General features: G+C 50.2%; 1 protein-coding gene and 1 long non-coding RNA gene across 14 annotated transcripts in view; one reads left to right on the top strand and one right to left on the bottom strand.

Moving 5' to 3' along the window:
* The window catches only part of CASZ1 (castor zinc finger 1), a 233053-nt gene that overhangs the window by 9931 nt on the left and 209601 nt on the right, over positions 1 to 13521 (bottom strand). For 8 of the 9 annotated variants that reach the window (XM_083163469.1, XM_083163473.1, XM_083163470.1 and 5 more), the window contains 12 exons: positions 8327 to 9173; positions 7722 to 7784; positions 7450 to 7540; positions 7194 to 7358; positions 3568 to 3740; positions 2582 to 3399; positions 1706 to 1817; positions 1461 to 1524; positions 1209 to 1366; positions 1000 to 1122; positions 576 to 884; positions 246 to 444 (listed from right to left, as the gene is read on the bottom strand). In XM_083163469.1, coding sequence (XP_083019595.1) covers positions 246 to 444; positions 576 to 884; positions 1000 to 1122; positions 1209 to 1366; positions 1461 to 1524; positions 1706 to 1817; positions 2582 to 3399; positions 3568 to 3740; positions 7194 to 7358; positions 7450 to 7540; positions 7722 to 7784; positions 8327 to 9173 — 3122 coding nt within the window. The remainder of the gene's footprint in view (positions 1 to 245; positions 445 to 575; positions 885 to 999; positions 1123 to 1208; positions 1367 to 1460; positions 1525 to 1705; positions 1818 to 2581; positions 3400 to 3567; positions 3741 to 7193; positions 7359 to 7449; positions 7541 to 7721; positions 7785 to 8326; positions 9174 to 13521) is intronic. The other variant, XM_083163467.1, reaches the window with a different exon arrangement.
* LOC146043073 (uncharacterized) overlaps positions 1 to 13521 on the top strand; it is a 187806-nt gene that overhangs the window by 36173 nt on the left and 138112 nt on the right. The window lies entirely within an intron of this gene.

The following is a 13521-nucleotide window of genomic DNA, read 5'->3' as shown; positions in this document are numbered from 1 at the left end:
GTTGACCTAATGGTGTCGACCATAATGCTGTAGACCAAATGATCCCAACCCTGTAGGACAAGTACATGGTAAGGACAGTGGCATCAGGGGACAGAAGTAATTATTAGGGTGGCAGAGAGCTTGGGATTAGGTGCACATGAGGGAAAAGGGCCCTGATTGTGAGAGCATACATTGTAAAGGGGAGGGGCAGACAGAGGAGAGACACGGATTGGATAGGAGTGAGCATGTGCTTGCCTGACACACACCTGATTGGGACACAGGCACTGCAGGGAGTAGTATGCAAACTGGTCCCGTACATTCACCAGGCTGTTGTTAGGGTTGATGTGATCGAGGCAGTGTGATTCCGCTTTCCCCGAAGTCTTGCACACGTATTTGCAGTTTCCAAACAGACAATGGAAATGGAATTTGTTGGCATATTTGCAGTCAGTCGCCAGGCAAGGGTCACTACAAACACAAGGAAACATCAAGCAACCTCTAAGGCAGTTACAACCCCAAATCTCTAGTAATGTACTAAGCGCTGAGATCTCAGACTGAAACATCACATGTGCATAGCCTATAGCTGCTGGAGGACTCACTTCTCATGGAACTGCAGGAATCCTGGCTTCACTTGGGGTTTAGAATTCTCCAGAGAGGAGGTTGCTATTGGAGATGAAGCTAAGCTGGGCACTGAGGCTGGTATTTGGGGGACTTGTGGTATGGATGATGCCAACTGTTTCCATGCCAACAGAGTGGGGTTAGATGGGACAATAGCAGGACAGGGACCGGGAACCTCACAGCCAAGGGTCGTGCTTGTGGGTGATGTTGGCATTGGTGAGATTTTACAGTCTCCAGGAAAAGGTATTTCCGAGCTGCCCTTCGTTCCTACATCAGTCCGGAAGTGAAAGCTGCAATTAGAGAATTGAGCACATCAGTAAAGGGGAAAAGTGTGATGTTTACAGTGCGTCCAGTGGGTATTAATGTCTATAGGACAGGCGGCATAGCCTCCCTTCTGTCACTCACTTGGCGTGTTTGATGGCTCCATCCTGAGTGCTGAAGAGAGCTCCACATTCCTCCACCACACAATGAAAATGCAGCTTGTGCAGGAAATCGCACTGATGGTCGCATACATCGGCCGGATCAAACCTAGAAATACAAAAACCCTTCCATAAGTCAGACACGGTTTACCATAGTCGTACCTGCACCTTCTGTGTATGACCGCTGCACGTTACCTGCGCAGGTATGTCTTCCAGGGCTCGGTGTGCTTTTCCCGATCGAGTGCCTTCATCACCTTGCCGAGATAATGAGTGGATTCCCCTGCCCCAGAGTCACTGCTGTCAGGGTCTGCTTTTAGGCTTAACAAGCTTCCTGTGGAGTTGGAGAGTGGGACCTGCCAGAAGAGAAATGGGTCAGATCATAGGAGCAGGGAGGCTAGTCTGAGCAGCGCTCTGCGTCCAGCCCGGGCTCACCGTGGCTGCTCTTACCTTATTCAGAAGACAGGGATGGGGCCCTGGATCAGGGATTGTGTCTTGACCGTTGGACTCATTACTGAATAAGAGAAAGTGAATGTTACATAAAGCTAGCTGCTAAGCAAGTGTTCTGCTAGTGAGGGACTCCTCTAATTCATAACATAGTATTTGTACCCCCCCCCCCACTACGTAAGTACATGGTAATAAAATAATATATGCCCTCCCCTGATTTCAGGGGAGTGATGCAGAGTCATCCTCACCTGTTCAGGCTCAGGTCCAGGCTGTGCTCCTGAGACCTGTTCTGGAGCATTGTTCCCTCTGTGTCTGGGGCTTCTGATTTAATGCTGAGGCGTCCCGATGCCTGACCAAGACCTGTGATAATATACAATTTGAGGGTAAAAAAAAATCAACTTTAAGAGATTGCAGTTAATTAAGATGTGATTATTCGTTAACACTCTTCCGATAGTCACTATTTAATAAGACAATGGAAGCCAAAAAGTGATAATCTGCCAACAAACGCCTTCTACAGAACTTGAAATAGACCAAGTAACAAGGGCAACTAGACTGCAACATAATAACTTCGTTCAGTGCTCAAGATTTGTCTAATTCAACCTTTTCCAATAGAAAACCAGAGCATAGAATTCGCTATTATCATGGTACATACATACCGTGTTTCGTCGATAATAAGACACGGAAACAAAAAACACCATAGGGCTTATTTTCGGGGTAGGGCTTATTTTAATTATACCCATCATGCCCCCCCCAGTCCTGCTTTTAGGCGGGAACAGAGTCCTGACAATCCGCCTCTGTACAGCACAGATGCCGCGTGGATGGTGCACGGTGAAGTCATGCGCAATGCATCCCTGGGACCGGGAGGCTTCAGAGGTACCAGGGCTGCTACCGTACCGCTGCAGCATCCATCATGCCGAGCGGCAGTGAGGGGGATAGGGCTGGAGCTGGGGGGGCGGGGTATTTTAGTGCACGAACCAGTCTTATTTTGGACAGATGTCCAGAACCCAGGGCAGGGCTTAGTTTCGGGGTAGGGCTTATTATCGGGGAAACACAGTAGCGGTGTAAAGTGAGGGATTCATACAGATGACCATGCCCAAACAGGTAGGGTCATAACCATTGCTCACCTGCTTCAGGTGTCAGAGACTGCTTGAGTGCCGCCGCCGCTAATCGCGCCATCATGGGCGAGATTACCCCTTTACTCGCAGAAATCCTTTCCATGATGGATATAGCAGCTGGTGAAGTGCTTTTCTGATCGCTGGCCCCAGAAGCAGAGAGTGGAGAAGAATCTGGTGCCACGATGGGCATTATGTTTGCACCACTAACTGGCAAGGAGTTGCCTCCACGGCTGCTCATGATAGGAAAATATGTCCCAGTTCCAGCAGGGAGTGTTGAACTTGACAATGCTAAAGCCAGGGGCATATTGGTGGGCAAGGTCTGGGACAGGAGTGTGGAGATCTTTGTGGTAGGTGAAATGGTGCTGGTGGGTTTCAGTGCCTGTGGAGAAGGTGTCTCCGATACAGTGGGGACCAGGGATACGGAAGACTGTTGGCTCGTGGGGGAGGCACTCAGACTAGAGTTCTTGCTACTCAGAGCTGAGAAGTCAATGAGATCATCATTGCTGGACTCCTCTAGGTCATTGTCCTTCCCCCCCATTAGGGAAGAGGAGAGTCCGAGTACCCCTGAGCTGCGAATGTGCCGCCTCTCATGTTTGCGTTTGTGTGAGGTCATCTGGCTGGTGGAGGTGAAGGTGAAGCCGCAGCCACTGCGGATACAGTGAAAGTGGTTGGTGGCTTTGCTGTATACACATCCCTCATATTTGCATTCCTCATATTTGTAAAACTTCTTGAAGCCATCCTTTGCGTAAGCATCATCCTTGATGTGGTAGCTCTTGTGCTTCTCTATGTCGCACTTGTTCTTGAAGGTAAAGCTGCATCCTGGACGCCTGCAACAAAGCAGAGAGAGATGAGAAAAGTCTGAGCATCTCCGTCTTCTGTGTGACACCTGTGCTACATACACCTCTTCCTAAATACCCTTTACCCCTTCTTTGCCCAGCTGTAACCATACCCACTTACTCTATGGCCTGGCCGATCTTAAGAGGTGGCATGATTACCTGCAATGAAAGTGCGTGGTTTTCTGGCCATAGAATTGGCATTCCACCGTGCCACAGTCCTCAGTGGCTCGGAAGCGCTGGAAGCCGTCATTAATGAGCTGAGTATTCTTCTTATGGAAGTTTTCATGCGTCATAACGTCTGAGGTGCTTGTGTATACTTTGTTACATCCCACCTGGAGAAGAAGAAAAGTCACCTTTAGCACCAGTGCTGAACGACACATGACAAGACTGATTACATTGCTGTAGGACATCACTTTTAAGGTAAGGTTGTTTGAAGAGAGAAGACATTGGAGATGGGGTGGTCTGCAAAAAAAGCAGCTGAACGTGTGGAAGAACGTGTGAGTCCAAGTCCTCACGTCACTAATGGAATGTTCAACTTGTCTTCCCTCTGGCATCTGTCTCCAGGCAAACCGGGCAACTTTGCCATATTGAGTAAAAAAAAAAGTGCGGAATCTGAAATTGCAGCAGCTGAGGGGAAAAACAGGAGCCAAGTGCCAGGGTCTGCACCATCTCAAGGGAAAGGGGGGGAGCAGTACCTCCCATGCCTTCCTCTGCTTGCTCCTGTCCTGCTAGCAGGTTGACGAGAACAGACAATAACAAAACCCTCTGACAAATACCCAAAACTAAAAAAAAAGAATAAAAAAAACCCTCTCCAGCTGTTTGCTGTACAAAGGCATACTCGCTAGTGACACCTTGAAAAAAAGCAGAACCCGCCACGGGATCAGAAAAAAAATAAAAAGATTAAACAAAAAGCTGCAGAGGGATAATTTGCAATATGGCACTTGGTTCTAAAGCTTGAAAAATGTGGGCTTTGTATAAACAAGGAACTGAAATTTATCCACACCAATTATGGACATAACCAACGTGTGTCCTACACAAATCTCATCGCTCAGGCAGATCACACCTTTAGTTGTAGTATGGAGACGTGCCCTGGCCCGATCCCCCATAACCTATACAGGGGCACAGGTCAGCCATGTTATAACCAGCCTCGGGCCATTGGTAGTACATCATGCAAGGAGTTATTTATATATGTAATATTTTTTGGTCTAGAACTAAAGTACAACTATACGTTCTAGAGTAAATCATGATAGGACTGTAAAGAAAAAAACCTAAGCCGCTACCATCACTATTAATAAATATTACATAATTGCTGTAAAATTCCATCGTTTTTATGGGTGTTTGCTGATCTTTGGTGCCCAAAAGATAGACTTTACCCTGGTTTCTGCTCCCCTCCACAGACGGGCACAATGCAGAAACAAGGGGATATTTCTGATGGGAGCCTGTTACATACGGCTGAATTAATTTCATGCAGCAGAATATAGCGGGCACTTACTGCGCTGTCACAAGACACCATCGTATTGTATCAGTGCTGACAGTAGTGCCGTGATCACTTGTCTGTACACTTGTTGGCTTTTTGCTTCATTATAAAAAGTGTTTGCCATGCTCATTCTTCATATACATATATATAGATAGATAGATAGTATCTCTACTTGTTCCACATGCATCACTGTATACAATCGCTTGGGTAACCTGTATGGGGTACATCCCCAGCCTTCTGCATAATTGCTGTCATCAGTCCAACATCAGGTCTCTGTCCCTGCTTGGATAGAAAGCTCACAGCAAGGACAGACAGGCTGGTGCTGGACTGATGGCAGCGGTGATATGACTACACCCTGCTGTTATTGAGGATCCCGGTATCTTATGGCTGACAATGTCTAGGTCCAGTAGATTGGCACCACATGGTAAACATACATGCGGTCAACTGCTCAAAAGGTCAACATTTTTTTTTTTTACTTTTACAATCTTTACCATCCATGCGGTCTCTGATTGGGAATGATAGTGTGCCGTATGCTGCAGTACAAGGCACCTGGCACAGAGCATTGCGAGCGGACACCATACACTAATTGGGGTGCCATGTGCTGAGGTGTTGACATTGACACCAAAAGAACCTTAAAAACCTTTTCATGTGCTGGACTTTTACTTGTGTCGACCTTTTTGGATTGACATAGACATAGTCAACCAACCCTATTTAAAACATGTAATCTCTCTCTATATACACAGTGCAATACTGGCTGAGCAGCACCCAGTCAGACACCACAGGAGCACCACCGTCATCTACAACATTCTGTAACCATACGTTGAAGATTGGGATGTGTGTATATGTACAGTATATATATATATATATATATATATATATATATATACACACATACATGCATACATGACCCACTGGCAAAGTCTCCACCGTGACTAAATGTGGTTGAGGCTTGGTTATGTCATTACACTGTGACATCACCTTGCTGCTCTGGAAGTGAGACCTGCTGCTGGGGATTGGCGTGAGGAGGTGACTGCACAGCCGCTGTTAGATGCTCCTTTGGTTGCTGTTAGAATTCTATGGACACCGCACATTCATAATGTACAATGTTTTCCTTTGACTACAAATGTTGGGAGTGTAGTAGTGTGTGTGATATACTGTATAGATAATCTTTATGCACTTCTATTATAAGTCTGTGGAACAGTAATCGGGACCCTTTGGCTGTTCTGAGGATAGCTGTATGTGGACACAGCACATTTGTTTAATTTGTTCCATTTTATGAATGTCAGAAGCATAAAGTCCCTGGCCATCCCACGCTCTCTGTGGTAGTGCTGCAGGGCACACAGATGTATATAGAAAGGTGATCGTGTACGAGTAGAGGGGCACACAGATGTCACCACTATGTACAATACAAGAGGGTGTTGCCTGTATATTTGGGCTAGATAGGACCTGCATGCAGCATCAAGGAGAAGGGTGTTACCGAAGCAGTGTGATGGCTCAGGGTGGGGTGTATAATAAAGCAGGGTGCTGTCTTTATGTGTATCATGCATGTAATGTGTGATGTGTTACAGGGTCTGGCTACATCAGATTCTTTATATGCACAATGAATAATAAATAGTTTTCTATTACTTTAATGCGCAAACGAAGTTCCCAGTATTGCATCGTTCTTGGTCCAGTGTATATTTAGCATGTTTACATAACATTATAGCTTATAATAGCGCACCAGGAGAATTCACCATTCCTGAATCCTCTCTTGATGCCGTATATGATTAGTGCAATTCCCAACAGATTGCTGTTTTCCGTTTGGTCAGCACTGATGGGATCTGTAATCTGGATCTGACAAAGATTGCACTCAGTCTTAGTAGGGGTACACACCAGGACAATTTGGGCTCCAATCCCCAATTCTTATCTGATGCAACCCACCCCCACAGTCTGGCGCTTTGGAGATTTTTACCTACTGCTGTAAAGATTCCTCAATCTAAATTCGATTGGGTACTGATCTCGTATAGATCCTGTGTGTTTGTATCCATCGTGAGACCATCGTGTAATTTCAAAGGAAATCGTTGCATGATCATGGTTGTTCTTGTATGTACCCAGCTTTAGTGTTGGGGGAGGGGGGGGGGGGAGAAGTGATCCCCCTGCTTCTGCCCTCAGCACCTCTATAGCCCTGCCTTCTTCCGCACACACTCCCGGTAACCGCAGCGGACATACTCATACTGGGCTCGGTAGAATACTGGTTGATGGACGACATGCTTGCTATAAATGTGACAGGAGTTGGTTTGCCTTTGCAGGTGTGATGGCGGATACTTACCTGCATGCAGTGATAGTGTGTGCTTTTCCCATTTAGATGGCAGCCATGATAATAAACACTGCAATCGTCTAATGGACTGAAACGCATGAAGCCGTGCTGCAGAGAGTTGTCTCGCTTCTTGTGCATATTGTAATGGCGGATCACATCCTGTTTACTGGTGAATCTCTGAGCAAAGAACACAAGAAGGCAGGGGACGGTTACACTAGCGCACTGTGAGTGTGCGAGACTTGCACTTAGTGTAAGTAGAGGGTGTTACCTGGTAGTTACACTCAGGGTCCAGGCAGTGGTAGTGCTCTCGGTACTGGTACGCACAGTGAATGTGACCACAGTGTTGGCTGCCTGAAAATCTGACAAAAAGAAAAGAATCCAGTGAGTGCTCATGAGATGCAACGTGCCGCATGGTGATTAACACAGAGGATGGCGATGCTGGTGTATAATGTACTTTATACTGTATGTAACATCCGCACAGGTCATGCAGAGCATGCATTCCGTGTACCCAGCTGGGTGTAGAGAGAAATCACCTCCTACCTGGCAATATATTTCTGGTAAATATTTACATCCTCTGGGGGCTTGTCTGGGGGCAGTCCATTCCTGGAGAGAAAGACAGGGCAGAGCTGGTTAGAGTCCATTAAGTTCCCTACCCAGCTCCGTCTCATGCCACACTCCCCCCGGATCTGGATGTACGGTACCCACACCAAGAGTCATTTACTTAGAGACAACCCCCTCCTCCTAACGCTTTGCCTACAGTGTTCCCATCACCTTCACACATACAGAGACAGAAATCCCTACTAGACACTCAGGGGCAGATTTATTAAGCTCGGTGAAGTGATTAAGTGTCTGGTTTTTATCACCGGCCAATCAGCTCCTTACTGTGAGGTTACACGGTTGGTTTGAAAAATGACAGGTAGGAGCTGATTGGCCGGTGATAAAAACCTGACACTTTATCACTTCTCCAAGGTTAATAAATCTACCCCACAATAACCTATATACCTTCTTCCTACAAGCCCCCAACTATCCCCCATACACCTATCCACCCCTCCATGACCCCTGGAGCACTACCTGCATTGTATTGTGCCTTCCTACTAACATGGTCATTGTGGTCACATCTGTAGTGGGACGCAGCAAGTACTTACTTTACTGTGGAGACTGTCCCTGTAGTGATGGAGTCTGTCTTGGAGAAGGTGGATTTGATGTACTCGGGAGTGTTGAAAGGCAATGTTACTGGTTGCTCGGAGGCAGGTACAGGGGTGGTTGGAGTGCTTGTCAGTGGAGCTGGGGAGATACTGGGGACCACCGCTGCTGCTTTCAGTGGAGTGAGCTTTTGGATATTGCGAACATCATACTTGGAAGGTCGCCCCACTTTCCCGGTTTTAAAAGCAATAGAGCCACCCATGTCCTGGTTCCCCTCACCCGGCTTAAAAAGGTGCAGATACTTGACATTCTCAAGGTCGTATTTGGAGGGTTTTTTGTAAGTGTTTCCATTCTGTGGCCTCAGCGACTCTCCGGTTTTCAGCTTCTGGATAAAAAAGTCATATTTGGAAGCTCGAGACATGAGGCCCTGCATGTGAGTGCCGCTGCCCACAGTGATGGGCAAAACGGTGGTTTTCGGCTCTTGCACAATGGCTGCCTCGTTTCCTGGGGTTCTGATTGAGAGGGGCTGCTGTACCGGCTGCAGAGTCGACGCGCTGTCTTTGCCCTGCACAGGTTTGGAGTTGGGTTCTTCAGTCTTTAGCACATGTGCTGGCCAGCTCAGTTTCTCTCCCGCTTTTAGCTTGCGGATGTACTCCTCATATTTAGAGAACCTGGCACGCTTGCTGAGTGGGTCCTCAGCAGAAATGAGCTCTGAGGTAGCAGCATTCATTTTCTCAAAGCTGATTTTCTTAGCAAGCTCATCCCTGACATTGGGCTGTGTGTAGCCAAACATCCCAAGGAACTCATTCATAGTGTTGGCGGCATAATCCCGGAGCGAGGATGCTTCTCCTATACAAAAAAAAAGGGAGAGATTTTCAGAATCACAGCACATGTCACCTGCACCGGCACTCATCTTCCTCACTCCCAGCCTGCACCGTTCCTCTCCGGCACACATCTGCCTCACTCCCAGCCTGCACCGTTCCTCTCCGGCACACATCTTCCTCACTCCCAGCCTGCACCGTTCCTCTCCTGCACACATCTGCCTCACTCCCAGCCTGCACCGTTCCTCTCCTGCACACATCTGCCTCACTCCCAGCCTGCACCGTTCCCTCTCCAGGACACATCTGCCTCACTCCCAGCCTGCACCGTTCCTCTCCGGCACACATCTGCCTCACTCCCAGCCTGCACCGTTCCTCTCCGGCACACATCTGCCTCACTCCCAGCCTGCACCGTTCCTCTCCTGCACACATCTGCCTCACTCCCAGCCTGCACCGTTCCTCTCCGGCACACATCTGCCTCACTCCCAGCCTGCACCGTTCCTCTCCGGCACACATCTGCCTCACTCCCAGCCTGCACCGTTCCTCTCCGGCACACATCTGCCTCACTCCCAGCCTGCACCGTTCCTCTCCTGCACACATCTGCCTCACTCCCAGCCTGCACCGTTCCTCTCCGGCACACATCTGCCTCACTCCCAGCCTGCACCGTTCCTCTCCGGCACACATCTTCCTCACTCCCAGCCTGCACCGTTCCTCTCCGGCACACATCTGCCTCACTCCCAGCCTGCACCGTTCCTCTCCGGCACACATCTGCCTCACTCCCAGCCTGCACCGTTCCTCTCCGGCACTCATCTGCCTCACTCCCAGCCTGCACCGTTCCTCTCCGGCACACATCTGCCTCACTCCCAGCCTGCACCGTTCCTCTCTGGCACACATCTGCCTCACTCCCAGCCTGCACCGTTCCTCTCCTGCACACATCTGCCTCACTCCCAGCCTGCACCGTTCCTCTCCTGCACACATCTGCCTCACTCCCAGCCTGCACCGTTCCCTCTCCAGGACACATCTGCCTCACTCCCAGCCTGCACCGTTCCTCTCCGGCACACATCTGCCTCACTCCCAGCCTGCACTGTTCCTCTCCGGCACACATCTGCCTCACTCCAAGCCTGCACCGTTCCTCTCCGGCACACATCTGCCTCACTCCCAGCCTGCACCGTTCCTCTCCGGCACTCATCTGCCTCACTCCCAGCCTGCACCGTTCCTCTCCTGCACACATCTGCCTCACTCCCAGCCTGCACCGTTCCTCTCCTGCACACATCTGCCTCACTCCCAGCCTGCACCGTTCCTCTCGGCACACATCTGCCTCACTCCCAGCCTGCACCGTTCCTCTCGGCACACATCTGCCTCACTCCCAGCCTGCACCGTTCCTCTCCGGCACAATCTACCTCACTCCCAGCCTGCACCGTTCCTCTCCGGCACACATCTGCCTCACTCCCAGCCTGCACCGTTCCTCTCCGGCACACATCTGCCTCACTCCCAGCCTGCACCGTTCCTCTCCGGCACACATCTGCCTCACTCCCAGCCTGCACCGTTCCTCTCTGGCACACATCTGCCTCACTCCCAGCCTGCACCGTTCCTCTCCTGCACACATCTGCCTCACTCCCAGCCTGCACCGTTCCTCTCCTGCACACATCTGCCTCACTCCCAGCCTGCACCGTTCCCTCTCCAGGACACATCTGCCTCACTCCCAGCCTGCACCGTTCCTCTCCGGCACACATCTGCCTCACTCCCAGCCTGCACCGTTCCTCTCCGGCACACATCTGCCTCATTTCAAGCCTGCACCGTTCCTCTCCGGCACACATCTGCCTCACTCCCAGCCTGCACCGTTCCTCTCCGGCACTCATCTGCCTCACTCCCAGCCTGCACCGTTCCTCTCCTGCACACATCTGCCTCACTCCCAGCCTGCACCGTTCCTCTCCTGCACACATCTGCCTCACTCCCAGCCTGCACCGTTCCTCTCGGCACACATCTGCCTCACTCCCAGCCTGCACCGTTCCTCTCGGCACACATCTGCCTCACTCCCAGCCTGCACCGTTCCTCTCCGGCACAATCTACCTCACTCCCAGCCTGCACCGTTCCTCTCCGGCACACATCTGCCTCACTCCCAGCCTGCACCGTTCCTCTCCGGCACACATCTGCCTCACTCCCAGCCTGCACCGTTCCTCTCCGGCACACATCTGCCTCACTCCCAGCCTGCACCGTTCCTCTCCGGCACAATCTACCTCACTCCCAGCCTGCACCGTTCCTCTCCGGCACACATCTGCCTCACTCCCAGCCTGCACCGTTCCTCTCCGGCACACATCTGCCTCACTCCCAGCCTGCACCGTTCCTCTCCGGCACACATCTGCCTCACTCCAAGCCTGCACCGTTCCTCTCCGGCACACATCTGCCTCACTCCCAGCCTGCACCGTTCCTCTCCGGCACTCATCTGCCTCACTCCCAGCCTGCACCGTTCCTCTCCTGCACACATCTGCCTCACTCCCAGCCTGCACCGTTCCTCTCCTGCACACATCTGCCTCACTCCCAGCCTGCACCGTTCCTCTCGGCACACATCTGCCTCACTCCCAGCCTGCACCGTTCCTCTCGGCACACATCTGCCTCACTCCCAGCCTGCACCGTTCCTCTCCGGCACAATCTACCTCACTCCCAGCCTGCACCGTTCCTCTCCGGCACACATCTGCCTCACTCCCAGCCTGCACCGTTCCTCTCCGGCACACATCTGCCTCACTCCCAGCCTGCACCGTTCCTCTCCGGCACACATCTGCCTCACTCCCAGCCTGCACCGTTCCTCTCCGGCACAATCTACCTCACTCCCAGCCTGCACCGTTCCTCTCCGGCACACATCTGCCTCACTCCCAGCCTGCACCGTTCCTCTCCGGCACACATCTGCCTCACTCCCAGCCTGCACCGTTCCTCTCCGGCACAATCTACCTCACTCCCAGCCTGCACCTCACTCCCAGCCTGCCTCACTCGCTAGCATTTATGTCTTTTAAATTAATTTGTCAAAAGAAAAAGGAAAAAGTAATTAATACTGTGGTAAAATAAAAAGGAGTTCATCAATGGCAAGAAAATCAATTCCCTAGATGTTCTCAGCGATGGCTTTTCAGTACATTAAACAAAGTTTTCATAAATGTCTCTGCTCTCCCGCCTTGGCCTAATATAAAGGAAGGAGAGCCAAGTCCCGTCTATCACGCTGCCTGCTATAGCTGTACCCGCGCAACCGCGTACTGGCAGCTATGGAAAACTGATGTCATTATTATACATGGAAAGTTTGTTTTATATTGAGGAACAATTACAAACGTTTCTGCAGTGCACATGTGGACCGGGCACAGCCTGATGTACTAAGCTTCAAATGGCGAGTGATAACTAACCAGCCAATCACCTCCTGCCTGAAATGTTTCAAACACTTTCTGTAACATGGCAGGTAGGAGCTGATTGGCTGGTAGTTCATCACTCTATTTCATCACTTTTTGAAGCTTAGTACATCTGGCTCATATTGCAGACGCAATTGCCGGTGCCTACAGGTAACGGAATTCTATGTATCTGTATTCTAAGTTGTAAGAATCAATGTATACAGAAAAAAGAAATAAATAGTCCGCGCTTCCACTTAGATGCTGCCGGGCACCTGGTAGTACCACCTACTAAAAAGTATATGCCAGAAGAAATAGGAACCCTGCGCTTCCAAAAGGATCAATGTGATCGCACTGCCCAGATCCCTCTGGCCGCTGGATGAGTCCTGTGCTAGACCAAGGCCATATGACAGAATGTGGGGTGTGACTGTGACTATATGCCCACTGGAGGGGTCATGGTCATCTGGCAAAGGCACTAAGAGACGCTGCAACATGGTCCTATAGGACTTCTCCCAAACTGATCATTTATATCAGTGTATTACATGCTGTATGTAGCGCATGGTGCTGGCAGCTTCAGTTCTAAGAATGGAGCGTCATTGTATGAGCTCCGTGTATGTGCTCCGTGGCCTCCGCCTCTCCCAGATGGGCCCATTTTCAGGCACATCCATCAGCCAGTTTGTCTACAACGAGATAGGGGGAAGTGAATGACTGACAATTTGTGGGCACTGTGTAAAACCCTTTTTCTTTTGCACTTATTTAACACAGAGCTTATAGATGCGTCTTCTTATATGGCGGCTGAAGTCGCAGGAAGCAGCTCTCGGGGTGCCACTTCCCGTGCCATTCACTCTCATGAAGAGCGTTTTGCACTCAAAAAGTGCATCATAAATGATCAATTTGGCGTATGTCATTTGACATCTGTGTGCGCTGATTTCTCATGCTAAGTTCTGTGATGCCGATTCCTGTGCGGGTATGGTCACGGCCCAACGTCCGTAGTGCACAGAATACAACAGCACG

The sequence above is a fragment of the Crinia signifera genome, chromosome 19 (genome assembly GCF_055691185.1).
Source record: "Crinia signifera chromosome 19, ASM5569118v1, whole genome shotgun sequence".
NCBI classification, from domain to species: Eukaryota; Metazoa; Chordata; class Amphibia; order Anura; family Myobatrachidae; genus Crinia; species Crinia signifera.
Note: the sequence above shows the minus strand (reverse complement) of the source record. Positions and strands in the feature narration are given on the sequence as shown.